Below are 21,631 nucleotides of genomic sequence, written 5' to 3' on the forward strand. Positions count from 1 at the left end.
AAACAAAAACAAAAACAGTGATTGCTATCCTGATATCCAAGTGTAATAGAATTCAGGCTAAAATGCATTAATGTCAAAGGACATTCTTAGCGCTAAAATCTGCAATTCTCAAATAATATATGTTATGAATATCTATGTACCAAATAACACAGCAACTACCTTTATGAACTCAAAACTACAGAAGATGCAAGGATATAGAGACAGAAGCACCCAAATGCTATGACATTTTCATATACCACTCTCGATACAAGATAGATCAAGTGGAGGGAGGGGGAAAGAGTAAAGATATAGAAAGCCTAAACAAGCAGAAATTTCCCTATAAAATATTTAAATTGCTTTGTTCTAGCATGCCATCCCCACCCCTTACCCACTCCAGGTTGCACTATTAGATTCTACCCACTGTTCGAAGGCACATCTTACCCATAGTGCCTTGGGCTAAGTCACTGCCTCGGTCACTTTTTCCATCTTCAGCTGCCTTTCTGGCTGCTTGTCCACCTGGTCATTAAGCCTTCTCCTAAAGCACGCCCCACACTGAAGGCACCAGCCCTTCCTTGGGCTGACTAAACTGGCTTCTATGAATAAACAATTTGAAATTAAAACTGTGGATGGGAAAATTGTCTCCCTCCGTAAAATTGTCTCTCTCCGTGGCCCCCGATGGTGTCTGGAATCTCCTTTTCTTTTCTGCTCCAGCTATTGTTAGAGTTGAAAAGACCCTCACTCCTACAGATCAGGTGGCATCGAGGGGAAAATTTTCCTCGGAACCCAAAGTAGAACTATTTACAAGGTACACTGTTCACTGTGATTAAAATGAGTTTTTATGGGCTATCTTGGGATCTTTGCCACCATTTACCAAAATCATTCTATGAGAAAATACTTAGCATTCTAAGTTTCCAGTAACCAACATAAAAACAAACTTTGAAACATTGCCTGTTTTGATTATCACCCAAAATCTTGCCCAGAATTTATTTGCGACAATATTCCATTTCCAAGAAATGCTATTATTGCAGAAACTTCTATAAACATGCAAGATAAACACTCATTATTAACAGTCACATCACTTGCATTAAAAACCTTATTTAAATTTCTTTCTAAATTCAATTAACACTAAAAACTTGACAAACCCTTCACTAAAAATCAATAGTTCAAGAAAATACATAAAAAGCAATTGTATTAAGGAAAAATGCCTGGTATATAATATTGTTTTTCGATTCATAAAGGAACACTCCAAACCAAAGAGGAAAATAAAAAGGTTTCAGATTTTTCAAATTTCCCGCAGTTAACATTAGCAACCAAGTATGAATTTTCTTCATACATTTCTAAAAACAGAAAACCCACTCATCTATGTCACAGGCCACACTAAAAAGATTTCCATAAATTGAATGTCCCTTTACCCTGATATTTTTTTTTAAATACAAGTAAATAAACAAAAAGACATTTATGAGAGAGCATTTCTTCAAACACAAATAAAGGGAACTAAATATTGTACTAGAGGTTTTCAGACCTTGAGCAATAGATTAATAAAATTAGTCTCAATTAAAACAATAGAGAATGCTGTTTATTTCCCCTAATCCAGGACAAAAATGCTCGAAATTTTAAAAACAAATTTAGGGTTAAATGGATAGACCATTTTTGGTAAAAAAATTATGAATTTAGCATTTGTGAATTACACAAATGTGAATCACACTTAAATCATGGCTGAAGTTTTCCTAAAGAATTATGACAAACTTAAAGGGGGGGGGGGATTTAGAATATAGTCATTATTCTTTTGGTGTTATTTTCCTTATATTCACCTTTATGGAGAAAAAGTTTGAAACTTTTAACATAAAGAACTCAAAAAGGATCTCAAGAGCAGGCTACAAAAAGTGGCCAAATAAAATAAGACGGCCAACTCACAATTATAAAAAGTCATCTTTGTATTTCAGAATTGGCTGTGTTTACTTCTGCTTTTGTTTTTGTTTTAGGGGAATATGAAAAATGTTAAAATTGTATGACATGCAAAAAGTTCTTTATTTAATAAACTTACCAGATATTTTAAACAGTCTCTAATCCAAAATTAAGTGGTGAACCTTGGGCCCTGCCTGACTGCCTAGAAGAGCAGAACAAAGGAGTATAGAGTCTGAATTTGTATGATAGAAAATTTATTACCAAGTTATTAGTACTTGAATGCTAAATTCAGTGGTAAGGAAACACAGACTAGGCATTCTTGGAGAATGACAGTAAGACAGTTGAAGGATCGAAAATAAAAATGGATGGCTATCGAGCTACGACAAGGCAGAAGTGCACGTCTAAAATGCTGCAAACAATGACACAAAAGGTACAAATTTTCAGAGGCTCATGTTTAAATCCCAAGTTAACAACTGCTGATGTGCACCACAGTTTTCCAAGGGAGAAGTAACTCTGGGCTACAATGTCAGAATTATTCCAGGATCAACTGAATTCCAACAGAAGGCCCAAAGTATGCATATTTGTATTAAAGACTCAATCATTCCTTCTTTAAAGCATATATTCAGAAATTACAATAGAATCATAGCCTGATTCTTTTTAATTGGGCAGGTGTGAAATTTTTTTTTTTTTTTTTTTTTGTAGCTGAGCCATCCTGCTACCTATTGGCAGCTTAGCGGCTGCTCAGCTCGGGCTGGCCTCGAACCGCTGTTGCTCAGAGCTCAAACTCTTGAGCGAGCTCTTAACCAACTGAGCCATTCGGCCGGCCCCGGGCAGGTGTGAATTTTTAAAAACCTCTCAAATAACAATGTCCCAGAGTAAATGCACTGATATTTAAATTCTGTTTAAGGAACTAAAAGCGCTATGGTAACGTCAGGTGATGGGCCATCTGTGGTCACAGAATTGTTATATTTAACCCTGAAAAAAATCACTATGAGGAAGCATAACTTATTCTCCCCAATTTACAGATGACTTATCAAGAATGCAGGTTGAGTAACCTGCTCAAATCCACACAGCTACCATTCTAACTCCGCAGTCTGTACTTATAACCAGACTACATTACCTACAATATAATAAAGGCTAACAGTTAAATAACATTTATTGAGCAAAGCAGTAGCTAAGCAATTTACATGATTTTATGCACAAACACTCTGAGATAAATATTATTTTAGCCCCTAGTGAGACATTTACAATGGTTTTGGCCAAATGCGAGAGGCAAAAATATGATGCTCTCTTAGAAATATTTTTAGCTTCAAAAAAAATCATATATTACAAAATGTACTGTTAAGTCAACTTTACTGAGGTAAAATTTACATATAATGATATGGGCCAATTTTAAGATCTTGGTTAATGAGTTCTGACATATACCCATATAGCAGCATCTGCTTATTTCCATGCTTCAGTTCCATCTTCACTTAGTTCAAAATATTTTTCTAATATTGTTTGTGATTTGTCCTTTGACCTATGCATTTTTTAGAAATGTGTTGTTCAATTTCCAAATATTTGTGGAATTTTCCAGATATTTTTATGATATTTATTTCTAACAATCCCCCTGCGGTCAGAAAACATGGTTTATATTACTTCGATTCACTTAAACTTATTGAGAACTGTCTTAGAGCACATCTCTCTTAGTGAATGTTCCGTGTACACTTGAAAAGAATGTACTTGCATATTCTGTTGTCATTGGATGGAGAGTTCTATGACACTGATTCACAATGTTACTGAATTTTACAACTGTCTTAGTTAGTTCGAGCTGCCATAACAAAATACCATTGACTGGGTGGCTTAAACAACATAAATTTTTGTTTTGTTTTTTCACAGTTCTGGAGGCTAGAAGTCCAAGATAAAGGTACTTAGCATGGTTAGTTTCTGGGGAGAGCTCTGTTCCTGGCTTGTAGATGGCCGACTTATATCCTCACAAGGTAGCTGGGGGGAGAGAGGGTGGAGGACAGAGCTAGCTGTCTGGTGTCTATTGTTGTAAGGGCACTAATCCCATCATAAGGGCTGTACCCTCATGACCTTTCTAAACCTAATTACCTCCCAATGGACCCATTTCCAAATACCATCACACTGGGTGTTAGGGCTTCAAAGTATGAATTTTGTGGGTACCCAATTCAGTCTATAGCAGTAGCAATAGTCTTACTGGTTTTTGGTCTGCTTATTCTAAGTCCTGTTAGTAGGTGCATGGATATTTAGAATTATTAGGTCTTCTTGATGATTTTTGCCCTTTCCTCATTGGTATTTTTATCCTGGCAGTATTTCTTGTTCTGAGTCGGCTTTATCTGACATAAACGTAGACACTCGAGCTTTATTATGATTAGTGTTTGCATGGAATTATCACTTTCCATCCTTTATTTTTAACCAATTTGTCTTTATATTTAGAGTGGATTTCTGTACATCACACATAGTTGTATTTCCTGTTCCTTTATCCAATCTGACATTCTCTACCTTTTAACTACAGTGTTTGGAACACTTACATTTAATGTAATTATCAACAAGGTTGGGTTTAAGTCTATCATCTAGTTCTTTGTTTTGTATTTATCCCATGTGTTCTGCCTTCTTTTAGATTGTTTTATGATTCCATTTTATTTCCACGATTGTATTTTTAACTATTATTTTTAGCTCTGCATCAATATACATCTTTAACTTACCACCCCTTCCCTTCACATCATATTATATCAGTTCACGTATAATATAAGAACCTTACCTAGTTTTCCTAGATATTGTTGATGGTAAGTCTAGTTCCAGTTACTCTATCACAGCCAGAAGCATAAGCCCCTAAAATGTTTTTTTTAAATAATCTGATTTTTATCTAATACTTGGGGAAACAAACGTTGGGGGCCCTCTTCCTATTTCACTTCAAAGAAAAAGTTGTGTTTCCCTCTCATAAAATGAAGGGGGTCACATCTAGTCTTACTAAGCAATGAGTTTTGCTTTAAAGAGTTACAATGTCCGCTAGTTCCTATTCTTAATTTAAAACGCAGCTTACCTAAAACAAGAGCTGCTGACACAGAATCATCCTCCATTTGCCCTGAAATCATCCCCCTGGCTCACCGATTCCCTTGCTTCGTATTCCAGTTCATTCTCCCTCATCTTTGCTTTGGTAACCTGTTCAAATTCTCTTCTCTGGCTTGTAAGAGTTTTAAAAGACAATGCATTTTTAATGTTTCTTTTTTGTAGGTTTAGATTTATTTCCCCTAAATAAAAAATATTTTAATGTAATTAATGTAACCCTATGAAAACATGAGAAATATTAAAATTGTGGCCTTTTAGCCTTGTATCTTTCAGTTTTACATCTATTCTATAAAATGATATCCTCATAAAGAAATCTTTTTAAAAGAAATATTTTGAAAAGTTATTACATAAATTCCAGGTATAAAGCATATGATAAAAGAAAAAATATACATTCCCCAAACCAAGGGATATAAGACAAAAAAGGCAAATTATATATAACTATAATATTTGAATGAATTCCTATTTTTCACCACCTCACATTTAGTTCATTTATCCAAGAGGCTTCAAAGTTGTGTACCTGGCTGACTTTTTTCTGTTATGCTGAATCATATGAAGCTGACATATTTACAGGTCAAAAAAGGTCAAATCTTGGCGATTTCATCTGGTTCCACTTCTCAGTTAACCACCAGAGCTGGAATAGGAGCCAAAGTGAACGCCCCCGCCCCCCTCCACAATTGTATGTTGTTTTCTCAGGATACAAGCACCATCTGGTGGCCGGAAGCAGAACTGCAGGTTTCTTTCTGTTTATACCACTACTGACCCAAATATATATTATTATTCGGCTTCTCAGCTGTTCTACTTTCCAACACGCTTTTTAAAGGGGCGTTACAAACTAGTGAAGAATGTTTAAATTGGCAGCTTGAACAAGCTCAAAATTAAGAGCACATCAACATCACAATAATTAGAAGCCAGTCATCAGTAAAATATAATCAGCAAGCTATTTTATAAAACTAAAATCTTGGTTATTTCCAGTTTTACTGGTAATTAACATAATGCCATAGAATCAGTTCTGACACTACAAAAAATTTATTCCACCCTATCAAACGTGCACTGGTAGCCACAGCAGTCCGTCAAGTTCTTTCCCAGCCTCACAGGTTTGTTTATTTCCAGGGCAATCTGGGGGACCATGGGGCCTCGGGTAGGTGTCTGGGTCTGCCCATAGGAACAAGGAACTTTTTGGCAAAACAGTCCAAACTCTTCCCTTGGTTACCTTGCTACGACTCATACCACACATGTTAAGAGGAAGCCAACTTGACTAACCCAGGTACAAGTGGCTGGGCCAGGAACTGGGTACCCTAGCCAAAGGCAACCAAAACCTATCCTGACACAAAATATACCAGCCACACCTGAGGACAGTGCGTGGCATGGGTGCATGCCATGAAACTGCTCCAAGCTGAATGAAGACAAGACAAGATAACCAAATCCTTTTTGGAAGGACGTATAAATCCTGGGTAAATGAACAACAGATGAGTCAGTCAAACTTAGGGTATATCCTAAACAATGCCATTTTCTGCAAGATGTGTTTCACATGCCTATTTGAGAAGCCATGGAGCCTGAAGTTCCTCTTCCCATGTGTACTTCCAACAGGCCCTCCACGCCAAAGGTGGTCTTCACACATCCTTCGCTGAAGATTTAAAGAATGATAAAATGACTCCTCTCAAATATCTCATAGGTAACATAAACTCAACAGAGTCAAAACTGAATTCCTCATTTTTCCAAAGACCTGCGCCAGCTCCTCCCACTGTCAACAATATTACTAGCAATCAGATCCGTGCAAGTTATCATTAACTCTCCCTGTCCTCCAGTCACTCCCTAGCGCTATCAAGTCCACCATGTAAACACCCAGACACCGTCCCCACCTCCCCATCTTCACTGTCCCCGGCTCTCATCAAGTTAAGCCTGCATTACTACATCCTTGTAACTCATCTTTCTCCCTAGAAGATAAGCCTGTCCAAACCATTTTCCACATACTGCCAAAGCAATATTCCTAAACAGATGTCCAATTATTTTACAATCCTTCAGTGGCTCTCAGTCACCTTCAGGATAAACTCCACACCTCCTGGCATGACACCTGAGAGGACCCGTGTCAGTACCCTGCCTGAACTGCAACCTTTTCGTCCCAGACACGCCATCTCCTTCCAAGTCCAGGACTGAACTAAACTCCAGGATTCCTTGCCGTGGTTCCCCCAACCTAGATTGCTTTCCCTAACGTTCTTCCCCTAGCTAACACTTTAGTTGACCTTGCAGATCAGCTCAAGTGTCAATTCCTTCCCGGAAGCTTCTTTGATGCCCCGACCTGAGTCAGGGCTTGCCCTCATGTTTCCATCCCAGAGCATGAACACATCTCTCATTGTCACTGTTTCTTTTCAGTGTCTGCCTCTCCTGGTAGGCTTGGAGCCCAGGAGACTGTCTTCCATCAAAGAGTCTACTCTAACACCTGTGGCCAAGAGTAGGCATTCAGTAAACGTTTGCTGAATGAACGAGACATCACAAAGGCCCTTCCAGTTGGTACTGTTGTCCCCATTCGGCCAATAAGGCAAGCAGGAGGCCCGGTGCCCTGTCCAAGATCCCAGCCAAAAGCATCAGAACTAGGATTCGAACTGAATGTTCTGACTGTAATGGAAATGATCTTCCCTCAGAATCCTGGTCTTTGGTCAGTATATAAAATAAGTGTGCTCTGCATAGCAGTCTGCATGGGACTAAACCCTGCCCATCAGGCTGGGTACAAAGCCAAGCTTGGCCAATTAAAGTTCCCCCTATCTTAAATCCTGTCTGAACGACAAATTCTGAGATGGACACTCAAAAGTTTGGGGCTTTGGTTTTTTTTGGTTTTTGGGGGGGTAGACTTTCCTAAGAACTAGCCAAAACCAAAAACTTACTACAAGTCTAAAGACTGCAACATATGAGGTATAGCAAACGGAAGTGAGTTTCTTTGAAAATAAAGTCAAGCAGAAGAAAAATGAGACAAGAGCTAGAAAGAGAAATTAAAAATGGGGGAAACAATATTAAGGCCGTTTTTCCAACTATGCCTGCGATTGTCCCGAGACCTCCCAGTTACGGAGGGCAGAAATTCCCATTTTCACATGACCTAGTCTGAGTTGTGGCGCTTAGGCCATCGGCCTGCCTCAGCCCACCAGGGGCTTTCTTGCCATCAGCCAAGCAATAATGCTTTCTTCATCTGGGAATATACAAATTGGACAAATTGTCTGTAGAGGGCCTGATTTCAACCAATCCATTCCTTGAGATAATGTATATAATTTTTTGTAACAGAGGTGGAAGAACAAAAGCATAAGATGTTTCCAATAAAGAAAATGATGTAACTGGATGTATTCTTTGGTGTAACAAAGGGAGACACCTTACTTAATAATCCAAGTTGTAATAATAATCTCTTTTTTTCTCCAGTCATCAAAAATGGGGTGGGGTGGGGTCGGGGGAAGGCCTTTTTATGAGTTCTTCCTTAGGCCTCTGAATGAGTTCAAGTGGAGCAACCTCATCAGGAAAGAACAGAGTAAAAAAAGAGCATGGGTACTATCTAATTATTACTTAACATTATTTTAAGTAGAAAATGAAAGGACCTTTTTAAAACCCCCTATAAATGATATCTGTTTCTTAAACTTCCTAACCTTTCATTCCCTGCCTTCTCCAGAAGCTACTGATTCATTTGGAATCTGATAAGGAGAAAAGTCTCCTCTGATGGTTGGCTCCAAACTCCCTGTGACACACTTCGGTGTTATCATCTGCAAAGCGAGGTCACATGTGAAATCGTAATTTTCACAGCCTCATGAGTAATGATGAAGTTTGCCCTTTTGGGAGCAGAGGGCTTTTAAGTTAAAACATGGCTTGGCATCGAACCCACACACACTTCCCTCTTTTCTTCTGACCCTGTTTGTGGTCTACAGAAAATCCTCAAGACTCTCCAAGAAGAATCTGGAGGGAAAGTCCACTTTATCTGAAATGGGGATGGCCTCAGGCGCTACCCTTTGGAGAAGTCATAAATAAAATTCTTGCACCCCTCATGACAACCGTGAAGTCAGATCTTGAAACTAGGAACTGACAACAAAGGAAAACCATCAACATTCTTAACAGGAAAGCTAAAACAGAAAAAACCAAACCTAACCAAACCACATGACCCCTGTCACATCTTCGTGCGAACTCCTCTGCCTCTTGGTTCATTCTGTTCAGCCACATGGCCTCCTGGGGGTTCTGCACGTGCTGGGATGCTCCCCTATCTCTTGTGACAGTCACACCGCTTATTGCCTCTCTTCCTTTAGGTCACTGTCAAAACTGTCACCTTCTCAGCGAGCCATGGCCTCTTCCTGCCTGTCTGCCCCACAACATAAGCTCCCTAAGGACAGAGATTAATGTCGGATTTTTCATTGCTTTAGCACCAGATTTCTTTCGTGGAAAAGTAGTAAATTATAATATTATAGGTCATCTATACCACAATTTAAAAATTCAAAAGAGTAATAAATTCACTAATCAAAACTTTAGCAAAATTTCAATAAAGAACTATAGATATCCAAATACAATAAACATTTAAATACCCTCATGAGCCTATTCATTATATATATATATATATAGTACATTAAAAGCAAACCATCTTGCAAGTACAAAATAGACAAGGTGTCCCTAACCCAGGTGACTAAACATATCTATTATGCTTACTGCGTGGGCAGAGAGTTTGATTTCTATTAGGTAAGCTCAGACTGACGAGAACAGCAATGGCTCTGTTACACAGAAAAAGAGAACGTGAAGCAACTGTAAGACAAATGTTACGTCCCTGTTGCTTCCTAGGTGGTGCAGACACCAAGTTGCGAGCTGATGAGCCTGCCACTGGAAGCTCCACAGTTGGGAAGAGAGACCCTACAGAACAGGATGGCACAGAGCATCCCAGCGAGCCAAGGAGAGCTAGGGGTTTAAAACAAGACAGCCAGAAGACGGAAGTAACTCTCGCCAAGATTACATAAGGGAGGAAGATGGGCTACAAGTCACCAGCTGCAGGTTTCGGCAGGGCAGGCGAGAGAGGCGCCAGCTACCTGGTGGACAAGGGGCAGCACGAAGAAGGGCAGAGGTGCCACAGGGCGGGACGCCCACACAGATGAGGGCCTGTCCCTTCCTCCCAGGACAATGCAGCCGTTCCTACCACCCCTACGCACATTCCTGGGAGGCGAGGGGCGGGGTGGGGCAGAAGCCTAAGATTGCACAAGTTTTTCTCAGAGAACCTGAGCAGTAATAATATTTAAATGAGTTCGTTACAATCTGAATAGGACTAAGTCTTAAATGGTCAGCTTTCCACTACCACACAAGACACCAAAACGTATCAGATTATGTACAGACTAAATAAATATCTTCTCCTCACCTCTGAGTCGTCATGTCAGTAAATATACGGAATGATCTGAGAAGCATCAGCACCCCCCCCACCAGAAGAAATGGTAATTATGTGACATGACAGAGGTATTTATGAACACTACAAATTGCCATATTGCAAATAAATATATCAAGTCGATGTCATACACCTTAAACTTACACAGTGTTATATATCATGTATAATCAATTATACTCAATAAAAAAAAATTTTTAAAGCATCAGCAAATATCTGATCACACATGAGAAAGAATTTCTTAGGGCAGAAAAGCAGTGGGAGAAATCACAAAAAAACTAATTAACAGATTAGCCCATATAACATTTAAAACTGTAGTACGCTGAAAACAAATACAAAACTAAAAGCCATCTTTTTTAAAAGCAAGATAATTGAACAAATAAAATAGATTTCATGTAATAACCCTCAACATATAAACATTTGAAGATTGGTCAAGTAATGCAATAAAAATTTGAAATTAAAATAGACAAATCAAAAAAGACAAACAACTAATAAACATTTGTAAAGCTGTTCAGACTCACAAGTAATCAATAAAATCAAAATTTAAAAACATACCATTTTTTTAACTATCAAACAAGACAATGTGTTCAAACTCCGTGTGTGTTGTCAGAATGGAACAGAATATACTGTGAGAAATCAGTACAAACTTTAAAATAATTGGACAATACGCTATTCTTTTTGAGTCAATCTTCCTCTTATAATAATCTATCTTAAAGGGAAAAAAATCAGTGATATGAACAAAAATTTGTACATAAAGATTGTTTACTGCAACGTTATTTATATATTGTGAAAAAAAGGGGAGACAACCTAGATCACCAAAACAAGTATACTGTTTGTATACTTATGAAGTATTCCTTGTTTACGCCTCTTTATATACTTCTAAAGTATACCTTGGCGATATGAAACATTAATGCCCATCAAAAGTATTTTTCAGAGTACTTAAAGCTATGAAAAACGATCACAATATGAAGTGAAAACAGGGCACAATGTTGGCTAGACAAGATGAACAAATTATGATACATTCACTCAAAGGAACACTGATCAGCAATAAAAAAGGGCAAAACCCAGATACGAGCAACATGGATGAATCTCAAAAAAACAAAAGCAAACAAGCAAAACAAAACAAAACAAATGACATTAAGGGGAAAAAAGCCAGACACAAAAGAGTAAATACTGTATGGGTCTATTTATATGAAGTTCAACAACAGGCCAAACTACTCTATGGCTCTAGGACAGTGGTTACTTTGGGGACAGGTGTAACAAATGCAAACAGGGACAAAGAAACTCCCAGGGGCGGTGGAAACATCCTGGGTCTTGGTCTGGGTGGGATCACACGAGGGTATACACATGTATAAAGTCATCAAATCAAGTATAAATACACAGACAAATAAAGCAGTAAAATAAAGTCACAAGATGTACAACATTTAAGATGTGTGCATTTTATCGTTCATATATTATAGAACTCCATAAAGTACTATAGAAATTGCTACAAAGGATAACTCCAGTTTGGTTAAAGATATTTATATGCAAAATATGAAAAGAATAAATGTACACCAGAATATTAAAGGTGGTCAATTCTGGGATTGCAAATTATTTATATTTTCTTTTTAACTTGCTGCATGTTCCACATTCTCTACGATGAGTTAAATGACTTTAATAAATGATCAGAAAAAAAATAAACTTAAAAAAAAATTCTGCCATGCTTGTAAAGAAGAATCCTGTTATACTTGTAACTATCACAAAATTATGCAATGTGCAGAAAGACTTAGTAAATCCTTCCAACAGATTCCCTATAAATTATAAACACTCATGTTTACAATGTATTCGGACAAAAAAAGAAAAACTAATTAAGCTAAGCATCTGCTTGTGACAAAGTGAGCGAGTCAGCTGGGAAGTCAGGACCACACTGTGGGGTGACTTTAAAATGTGGTCCCACCTGCAACGATGCAGGCCTCTCATAACTCAGTCAAAACTAGTTCTTGAAAACCAGTTATTTTTAAAAGTTATTCCTTTAAATATTCCCTGTGAGCCTGATTTACCTAATTCCATGCAAAATGCTCAAGGTGAATATTCGTTACAATAACAATACTCTGAGTTTCAGAAACGTTTACAATATCCATAAAATAATAAATAAGAACAAAACCAGAAAAGGCATACAAACCTCTGATTGTACATGCCCCGAAAGTTGTAATTAGCTCTATAATTTGGGAAAGGCTTTGGATCTAATGGCCTGTAGATGGCAGGCTCTCCCCTTTTCATAGCAAGCCCATTCAGTTCCACAGTTGGAGTTATACTACCTGTTTAAAAAAACATATTAAAGGCACACAAGTGAAGTATTTCCATAAGAAATCATGCAAGTTATTTTTATATTACATAATTACCATGGAAGAAGGTGGAAGTAGATGGCACATCTGTAAGATTTTCTAAGGGAGTGCATAAATAAACTACATAAACAGGAAAATTGTTTCTAATGAAATCTATTTAGGGTTTTTGCAACATTTTCTGTACATTCATGACCAAAAATTCAACTTTATAGTGATACTATTTCAAAACAAGGCAAACACAAGATTCACAGATCCATCAGTTTGGATATTATAAAGAAAGTATTAAACTTCAATATTACTTAACCCAGAACACTTACCATTATTGAATCATTAAAAACATAATCATCTGTGAATATTTTTATTTATATTTTGGTAACCAAGCAACTAAAATTAGCTATGAATACAGAGTCATCAGTAATTCTTGGGTTTATCTAATAGAAATAAATTTTGAATTTTTTCTATAGCCAACAACAGGACAAAGTAACACAAGTAACACTTTCTATAGATAACCTTTACAGATACATACTGAAACATTTGTGGATAAAGTGATATATCTAAGATTGGTTTCAAAATAGCTGAGAGGAGAGGAAGGTGAAAAACAAGACTGCCCCCCCCCCGCCATGTGTGTGGGTAACTGTTGAAGGTGGTGATGGGTACAGGGACATTTGACTACTTTTGTAAAAGTTTGCAAAATTCCATAGTAAAACACATACAATGTAAAATTATTATGTCAAGTTATTTGAAGAAGCAAAAGAGGTTATTTAGTCAAACATGTACGTTATATATGTTCCATATAACAAATCATAAAAAAATGAATCTAAAGCGCTCATACAAAGTAAAATGTATTTGCAATGTATGGTCTGTACTGCTTCATTTTAATTATGCCTTTTGCACCACACATGTAAGCCTCCATTCATCACCTACAAACTGGATCCAGGGACTGCAGCAGAGAAACGGGAGTGGCCTCAAGTGCTAGCAGAGCGGGGGAGAGCCTGACACAGATGCATGCGTAGCCGCCAGGTCACAAGCTCTCCATCGAGAGCCAGCAACCTGCTCATTTCATGTCTCATTTCTAAAGAATCCACGTGACATCACTGAAGAGTCTAAAGGAACAGGAGCTAAACTAACGAAGAAGGGAAAAATAAAGGAGGTGGGAGGACTAAAGAGATGAAAAAGAAAGCTATGGATAAGAAAAGCAGCAAAGAAAAGCTGACATACTGAATAGTAAGTCCAATTAGTGCAAATCCCTAATTTAATACCCACACTCAGGCAGAGGAAGAGGAAGTCGAGCATAAAGGGAGCTCACTCTCATCTTTCTTGCTTGCTCACAGTATTTTATTTTACCGAGGGGTAAGGAAACTGCACAGACCTTACACACAGCTCCATGAGTTACCGCACATGTAAGCACTCACATGATCACCCTGCAGATCAAAATAGGGACATTTCCATCACCCAGAAGGTTCCTTCACGCCCTTTGCAAGTTGAGACCTACCTCCCCAAGTTAGCCCTTGTGACTTCTGTCATCACAGATTAGCTCTGTCTGTTGTTCAGATCTGAGTGACCTTTGTCTGACTTCTTTCAGTCAACATACTGATTTTGTTGAATATATCAGTATTTCAAACGCTTTTAAGTCACTGAATATTCCGCTGAATGAATATACCAGCTTATCTATTCTGCTGACTCACAAACATAACGTGGAGAAAAACAAACTATCACAAAGAGCGTAGTGTATGACTCCGACAAGCAGGCACGAGGAATCTCAGACGACAGAAGGCAGAACAGTGGTTCCCTTTGGGGTCGTGTAGCCACCAGGAGGGGCAGGCGGGAAGCTGCTGAGGCGCTGGTGACACCTGTGGTCCTGGTAAAGCGTTCACAGTGCAAAAGCGATTGAGGCTCTCTACAACTGTGATTTGTGCACTTACCGGGACGCAGTATTATACTCCATTTAAAAGTCTACCCCCCAAAATCTACTCACTCTCTCAGCTCACTGCAACGCTCAATGGTGGAAGCTCTCATCTCCACCGGCCCTTCAGGCTCTCTCCTGGCTCCCTCCTCTGGCTCCTTGGCTGCTGTACCTGCTGTATAATCCTCCATGATGGGCCTGACCCACAGGCAGCACACACAACCCTTGCTTCACACTTTATGCCCTGGAGAAATCAGCTCATTTCCTAGCGTGGCATCAACTGCTGGATCAGGAACGCCTGTCCTGTTCCCTTCCAAATGCCATCCCAACGCTTGCAGCGTCCAGGCACATAGGACTCAACGCACATGAGTTTCTCTTCTTTCTTCATCTGAAAACTATGGCAGTCGTTTCCTAACTGATCGTTTTTTAGTATTTTCCACCTTCCATTCACATGTCGAACTGAATTTCTTAAAATGCTCTTTTGAACACATTGCCCACCAGCTCATAAACATGAATCCCCCAAACTACAGTTAAGTCCTTATTTAACATCATCATAGGTTCTGCAACAGTAAGAAACCAGTTTGACTACTGGCTAATTGATATAGGCAAGAGTTAAGTTCCTACATCATCGAAGGAAACCACCGTCAACAAAACAATGTGATGTGAGGACCTGCTGTATAGATGCCGTTTAATCTCCCCACGCTGGCAGTGCAGCCCATCACAGTCTGCGCCCTAACCAGTGACACATCTCCAGTCTTACCCTTAAGGGTCTCTAATTAAAAACCACCTACCATTTGTTTTTAACCAAACCTGTTGTCCAGATTCCAATTCCAAAGCCTTTCCTTGCAGCACCCCTCAGCGTGGACCCCTCTCCTCCCTGTACCTGCCTACCCTCCACTCAAGGCCCACATCTCATCTCAGCTACTTCAGGCCATGCTCACCTTTACTTACAACAGCAATGGCTGTTATTATTCACCTGGTACTTAATCTTTACCATTGAGTTACGTGTATCGTTATCACTGAGTTTATAACTGCACAGTTTTATGTTTTATACCTCTTAGAGATCTAAAAGTTAAGTCCTTCACAAACTGAGGTAGTGGTGTGGTGCTAATGATCAACCAGTAATCCACAGAGATTTGTTTCAAGTAAATAAGTGGGTCACCTCTTTACCAACTCCAAACAGAATAGAATAGGGTTTTTTCTTTATTGTAATAATATTTTGGCTTATTGAAGCTTACTTTAAAAATCCTGGAATCAGTTAAACAGGACTAGTGATACCAAAGTCATGGAGTTCTAGAAAGAGCAGCCCTTTCAAGAGGAGACGATGTCCACCTAGCATGGGCCACGAGACAAAGAAGTGATGGCTTGATGGTGAGCACAAGCATGCGAACTATAATTAAATAGGCTATGGAGTCATTGTTGACAGGCAAAATGTCTTTTTTTTACTCCATCACAAAAATACTTAAAGCAATATTGGTCAGAAGGTAACCACTTGAATTATTAAGTTAATGGATGAGAAATGGATGGAGGGCTGGTACTAAACTTATGGAACTTTATTAATTTGGTGTTGTCAATTCATATACTATGTCCAACACTGGTTTGCCTCTTCCCAACAGATCACGCACATTATTAATAGAAAGTTGGTATTGTATGCAGTCAGAAAAACTCTTATTCTTAGGAACTTAAAATTAGAACATTCAAGCTTAGCATTATGTTACACACAGGTGGGCTTTTTTGGATTTGTGAGTTTTTAAATAAACTTCACATATTTGTTCTAAATTGAATATCAACCATTTCTACACCAACAAACAGAGTAAGAAGATGCTTAGGGATAATTTTATAATTTTTTATTAAACTAAAAAAAGAATAACTATTTTAATTATTAAATTGCATATTATATATTTAAAGAGAAATTGATCATTTCTATTCTAACTTAAAAAAAAAAACACCTCAGTCTTATTTTCTGTTCTTTGTATCCAAATTTCTTCTCACCCACATTTAAAAAGTCAGTAATGCACCTTTGTAAAATATCCACTAAAGCAAATTTCTAAAATAATTACAATGACTTCCTTCATTCTCTCTCCTTGAGTTATCATTCAGCTGTGTTTTTCTGTGTGTGCTATTAATACCTGTTGACTACGCAACTGGCTTGCTATAAAGGAAAATACCCAGAGCAGCACATACAGGACACAATGACATGACAAAAGAAAACGAGTTGTGGACCATACCTGGGTTATTATTAACATTACTTTTGGGTGGTTTCTGAACTGGTTTAGGAAGTGTAGATTCAGTCAAAGCTTTATTAGCAACAGCTTGTTGGGCCTTCTTTATACTGCTCCCCTCGGATTCCCATGTCTGCTCGCCAAGACTCAGCTGCACTGAGAACATCTTGGAAAAACAGAAAGAGACAAACAAACATTAACATTTTTTCAGAAAATAAAATGTACTGCCTGAGAGAAAAATAGATACACCATAGAATAAAAATTTTAGAGCTTGAGGTGTCCTTAAAGATCACTGCAATGAAAATCTTAGTCTACCTAGTGAAAGAACTTGAAGGGATTGTGCCAAATTCTGCTCTATGCTATCCAGAGGCTTAACAGCAGCTCTCCGTGTATATTTTGGGTAGAATACATCAGGAAGAAACCACTTCCCTAAATAGAATCATATTGTTAATGTCATTCAAATAGTCCTCGAATAAGTAGAATAAGTACAAAGAGTAAGAGACTGTAAGAGAACCCAAAAGGCCCTGTCTCTGTAACACTTCACAAAACCGAATTGCTTAAATGTCATACTTAGCACGATCTCATCAATGAGTCAGGCAATCCTATTAAATATTATGTCACCAAGACACTCAATCCGCCACAACCAACGTTTAACCAGCCCCCAAAGTCTGTCCATTTTAACCTCATAAGTATTTCTCAAATCTCTCTCTTCTCTGCCAGTGACACTGCATTGGAACCAGTCGCTCATCATCTTGAGCTTAGATGTAATAATCTCCCAGCTGAGTGTTGCTAAAACTATCTTCCTAAAGCCCAAATCCAGTTGCATCACCCCAACCAACACCAGCTTAGAAACCTTCCATTGTTCCTGTTCTAGCACGGCACAAAGGCTCCGCCAGCCCATCTGCATTTCATACCCGCCTTGCACATCCTCACCTTCCAGTCACGCCACCTTTCCATGAGAGCCCAAAGCTGACTGTTCACCTTAAAAATTTACAGTAAATTTAAAGGGTACTCACAAAAACCACTATTTTACTCCACATATGCCTTACTATATACTTTCTAGGAATATAAAACATTAACCCAAAAATACTTATTAATTACCAAGAAATAAATGTTTCTTTGCAGGAAGGAGATCGGGTAGAAAATACCATAAACAAGTGATTAAAGTTAACATCATCGATGATCATACAAAGTGACATCGTGTACCTTCTGATACGATCTTCAACAAAGCTGTTCCTTGCCATTTCTAGTAACACCAAGTCTAAAGCCCTACAGACTCAGACTCCGAACACTTCATTTACTTACGGCTCTAGTCTTCGCTGCCTCCTACTCTTCCAGGTGTCACCATTTTCCAAGCCTCACAGGCCAGACACCAGGAGTGGTCATCCTCGTCTCCTCTATTTCTGTCTCCATTCTCTCCTGCATCCAATTATCAAACTACTGACTCAACTTCCAAAATGTTCTGCAGATCTGGCCTCCACTCTTTATGCTCTATGCCAGTGTCTTACTGAAGAATATCAGTGCCTCTCCCCTAAACTACTGAAGGACCATCCTCACGTCATTCTCTTAACATAATACTTTCCCATTGAGACTATCCTCCTTACCACCATAACCATGAATATTGTATAAAACATAAATGTTCCTAAGTCAATCCTCTGCTTTTCAGAAACCTCCTTAAGAATTCCACTATATTGTACACCTAACACTAATACAATATTATATGTCAATTATATGTCCATTAAACTGGAGAGGGAGAAGAATCCCACTACAATAAAAATTTAATAATTTCAAGTAGGAATCCTGGGACACACTACATATTTATGAGTTTAAGTCACAACTCCACAATTTACTACGTGTAAGGTTAAGGAAGTTATTTTTTCTTTCTTTCTTTTTGTTTTCTTACTTCTTTAGTGAAATGGGGCTAGTAAAAATACACAGGACGACAGCAATTTGTCTACCTATCTGTTCCCCTTCCCTGATTCCCCAACGCTGTTCCCCTCCCCCCAATTCCCCAGTAAAAAAAAAAATCTTTAAAAATAAATAAATAAATAATAATAATAAAAAGGAATACACAGGATGGATGTGAAAATTAAAACATAACGGTGTAAACAATCCCATTTGAAAAATAGAGATTGTTAAACTGCAAAATCCAACTACTGCTACCTGTAAGTAATACACTTCAAATATAAAACACATGCATATTTAAAAGTAATGGGCTAGAAGAAAAATATATCATTCTAACATAAATCTAAGAAAAGTCAGAACAGCTGTATTAAAATCAGACAAAGTAGGTTTCTGAGCAAAGACTATTACCAATGATAACGAAGGTCATTTCACAAGGCTTGTAAAAGGGACCAATTAATCAAGAAGACATAGCAATACTAAACATTTAGGCAACTAATAACACAGCTTTAAAATCTATAAGTAGGGCAGGCCAAGTGGCGCATTGGTTAAGAGCTGGCTTGGGACGCCAGCTCTGAGTAGCTGGGCCCCGGATTGGATCCCACATGCGGGCCAGTGACGCTGCGCCCTCTACAGCTAAGATGGTAAACAACAGCTAGACATGGAGCTGGGCTGCCATGAATCGCTGGCGGCGGCAGTGGGGCTGGCCGGCGGCGGACGTGAGCTTTCGTGAGCTGCCATGAGCTGCTGTGAGCAGCTGTCCAATGGCCGGCAAGCGACTGCCTCACCCGGGAAGAGCGCAATGATGAAATCAACATGGGCCAGTGAAGCAATGTCCTCCCACAATTAGGCTGAGGAACAAAAGGACAGCAACTTGTCTGTTCCCCTTCCCCCAATTCCCCAACGCTGTTCCCCTCCCCCAACTCCCCAATAAAATCTTTAAAAAAAAATCTATAAAGTAAAAATTAATAGAACTATAAAGATAAATAGAAAATCCACAGTTACAGTCAGAGATTCAGTACCCCCTCTCGCAATAACTGATATAACAATTACTAAGCAGGCAATCACAAAGGATATGGACTTGCACAACACTCAACCAACATAACCTGGTTGACATTTTTAGAACACTCCACTCAAATAGAACAGAATATACATTAGTTCTTAATTTCTTATAAAACATTTACCAATTTCTAGCACTAAATGTCTATTCTAGAAAATAAGTAAAGTCTCAAATAAGTTAACTTCAGCTTTCATTTTAACAAACTTAAAAAAGAGCAAATAGGGCGGCCACTTGGCTCAGTTGGTTAGAGCGCAGTGCTCATAACACCAAGGTTGCCGGTTCGATTCCCACATGGGCCAGTGAACTGTGCCCTCCACAACTAGATTAAAGACAATGACTTGACTTGGAGCTGATGGGTCTGGGAAAACACACACTGTTCCCCAATAAAATTTATTTTTTTTTAAAATTATGAAATCAGTTTTAAAAACAAAGGAAATTAAATCTGAAGGTAACAGAAAAAAAAAAGAAATAGAGATAAAAGCAAACATTAACAAAATAGAAAAACAATAGAGGTCCAGCCAAGTGGCTCAACTGGTTAAGAGCTTGCTCAAGAGTGCGAGCTCTGAGCAACAGGGTCACCAGTTCGATTCTCAGCCTGAGCTGAGCTGCTGCTGAGCTGCCAACAGTTGACAGGATGGCTCAGCTAAAAAAAAGAAAAAAGAAAACAGAAAAACAATAGAGGGAAAAAAAATTAATAAAACCAAAATCTGGTTTTTTGCAAAGATCAATAAGATTAGTAAACCTCTAGCCAGACTAATCATGAAAAAAAGAGAAGACACAAATTACCAGTATCAGGAAGAAGGTGACATCACTCTAGATTCTTAATGTATTAAAAAGATAACAAGGGAATATTTTTGAACATTATCCAATAAACTGAACAACTTATGCTCCCCGAAAGACAAATTACTAAAGCTCATTCAAGAAGAAATACGTAACCTGAATAGCCATATATATGTTAAAAAAATTGAATATGTAGTTAAAATTCTTTCCACAAAGAAAACTCCAGGCCCAGTTTCAATGATAAATTCTACCAAATATATAAGAAAGAAATAATACCAATTTACATAAACTCTTCCCAAAAACTGAAGGAGCACTCTCCAACTTATTCTATGAAGCCAACATCATCTTGATACCAAAACCAGAATATGATACTACTAAGGAAAATAAAATAATACAAAACTACAAACCAATTTCTCTCATAAAGATAAATGTAAAAATCCTTAAAAAAATATTAACAAATGGAATCCATCAAAACAAAAATGAGATAATACATTTTAACCAAGTGTTTTATCTTAGGAATGCAAGAATTGTTTCTACATTTGAGAATCAATCAATGTTATTCACAACGATATCAAAAGATTAAAAACAGAAAAACCATATGATCATCTCAATCAATGTAGAACCATGACAAAAATCAACATCTATTCAAGTTAAAAACTCTCAGTAAACAAAAGTAGAGAAAAATTTCCTCAATCTGTTAAAAGGCATCTACAAAAAAGCTACATCCAACACCACAATTAAATGTAAAAACTAAAATGATTGCCCATAAAATCAGGAACAAGTTAGAGATATCTGCTCTCACCATGTCTTTTAAAAATTACACTGCAGGGCCGGCAGAGTGGCGCGATGGTTAAGAACTGACTTGGGACACCAGAGGGCCCCAGTTCGGAACCCACATATGAGGGCCAGTGACACTGCCCTCTACCGCTAAGATGCTGAACAACAGCTCAACCTGGAGCTGGGCTGCCGTGAGTCGCCGGCGACTATGGCAGTGGGTTGCCATAGGCTACCGTATGTAGCCAGCAGCCAGCGTGAGCAGCCAGCAGCCACAGTGAACGGCTGTCCAGAAGCCAGTGACTGAAGCAACGTCCTCCACAACTAGAC

At 38.4% G+C, this 21,631-nt stretch overlaps 1 protein-coding gene across 10 annotated transcripts in view; it reads right to left on the minus strand.

The window, feature by feature from the left end:
* Positions 1 to 21,631, minus strand: part of STAU2 (staufen double-stranded RNA binding protein 2) — a 233,840-nt gene that overhangs the window by 186,023 nt on the left and 26,186 nt on the right. For all 10 annotated transcript variants that reach the window (XM_019643612.1, XM_019643608.1, XM_019643615.1 and 7 more), the window contains 2 exons: positions 16,792 to 16,951; positions 12,498 to 12,633 (listed from right to left, as the gene is read on the minus strand). In XM_019643612.1, the coding sequence (XP_019499157.1) occupies positions 12,498 to 12,633; positions 16,792 to 16,951 (296 nt within the window). The remainder of the gene's footprint in view (positions 1 to 12,497; positions 12,634 to 16,791; positions 16,952 to 21,631) is intronic.

The sequence above is a fragment of the Hipposideros armiger genome, unplaced genomic scaffold (genome assembly GCF_001890085.2).
Source record: "Hipposideros armiger isolate ML-2016 unplaced genomic scaffold, ASM189008v1 scaffold_80, whole genome shotgun sequence".
NCBI classification, from domain to species: domain Eukaryota; kingdom Metazoa; phylum Chordata; class Mammalia; order Chiroptera; family Hipposideridae; genus Hipposideros; species Hipposideros armiger.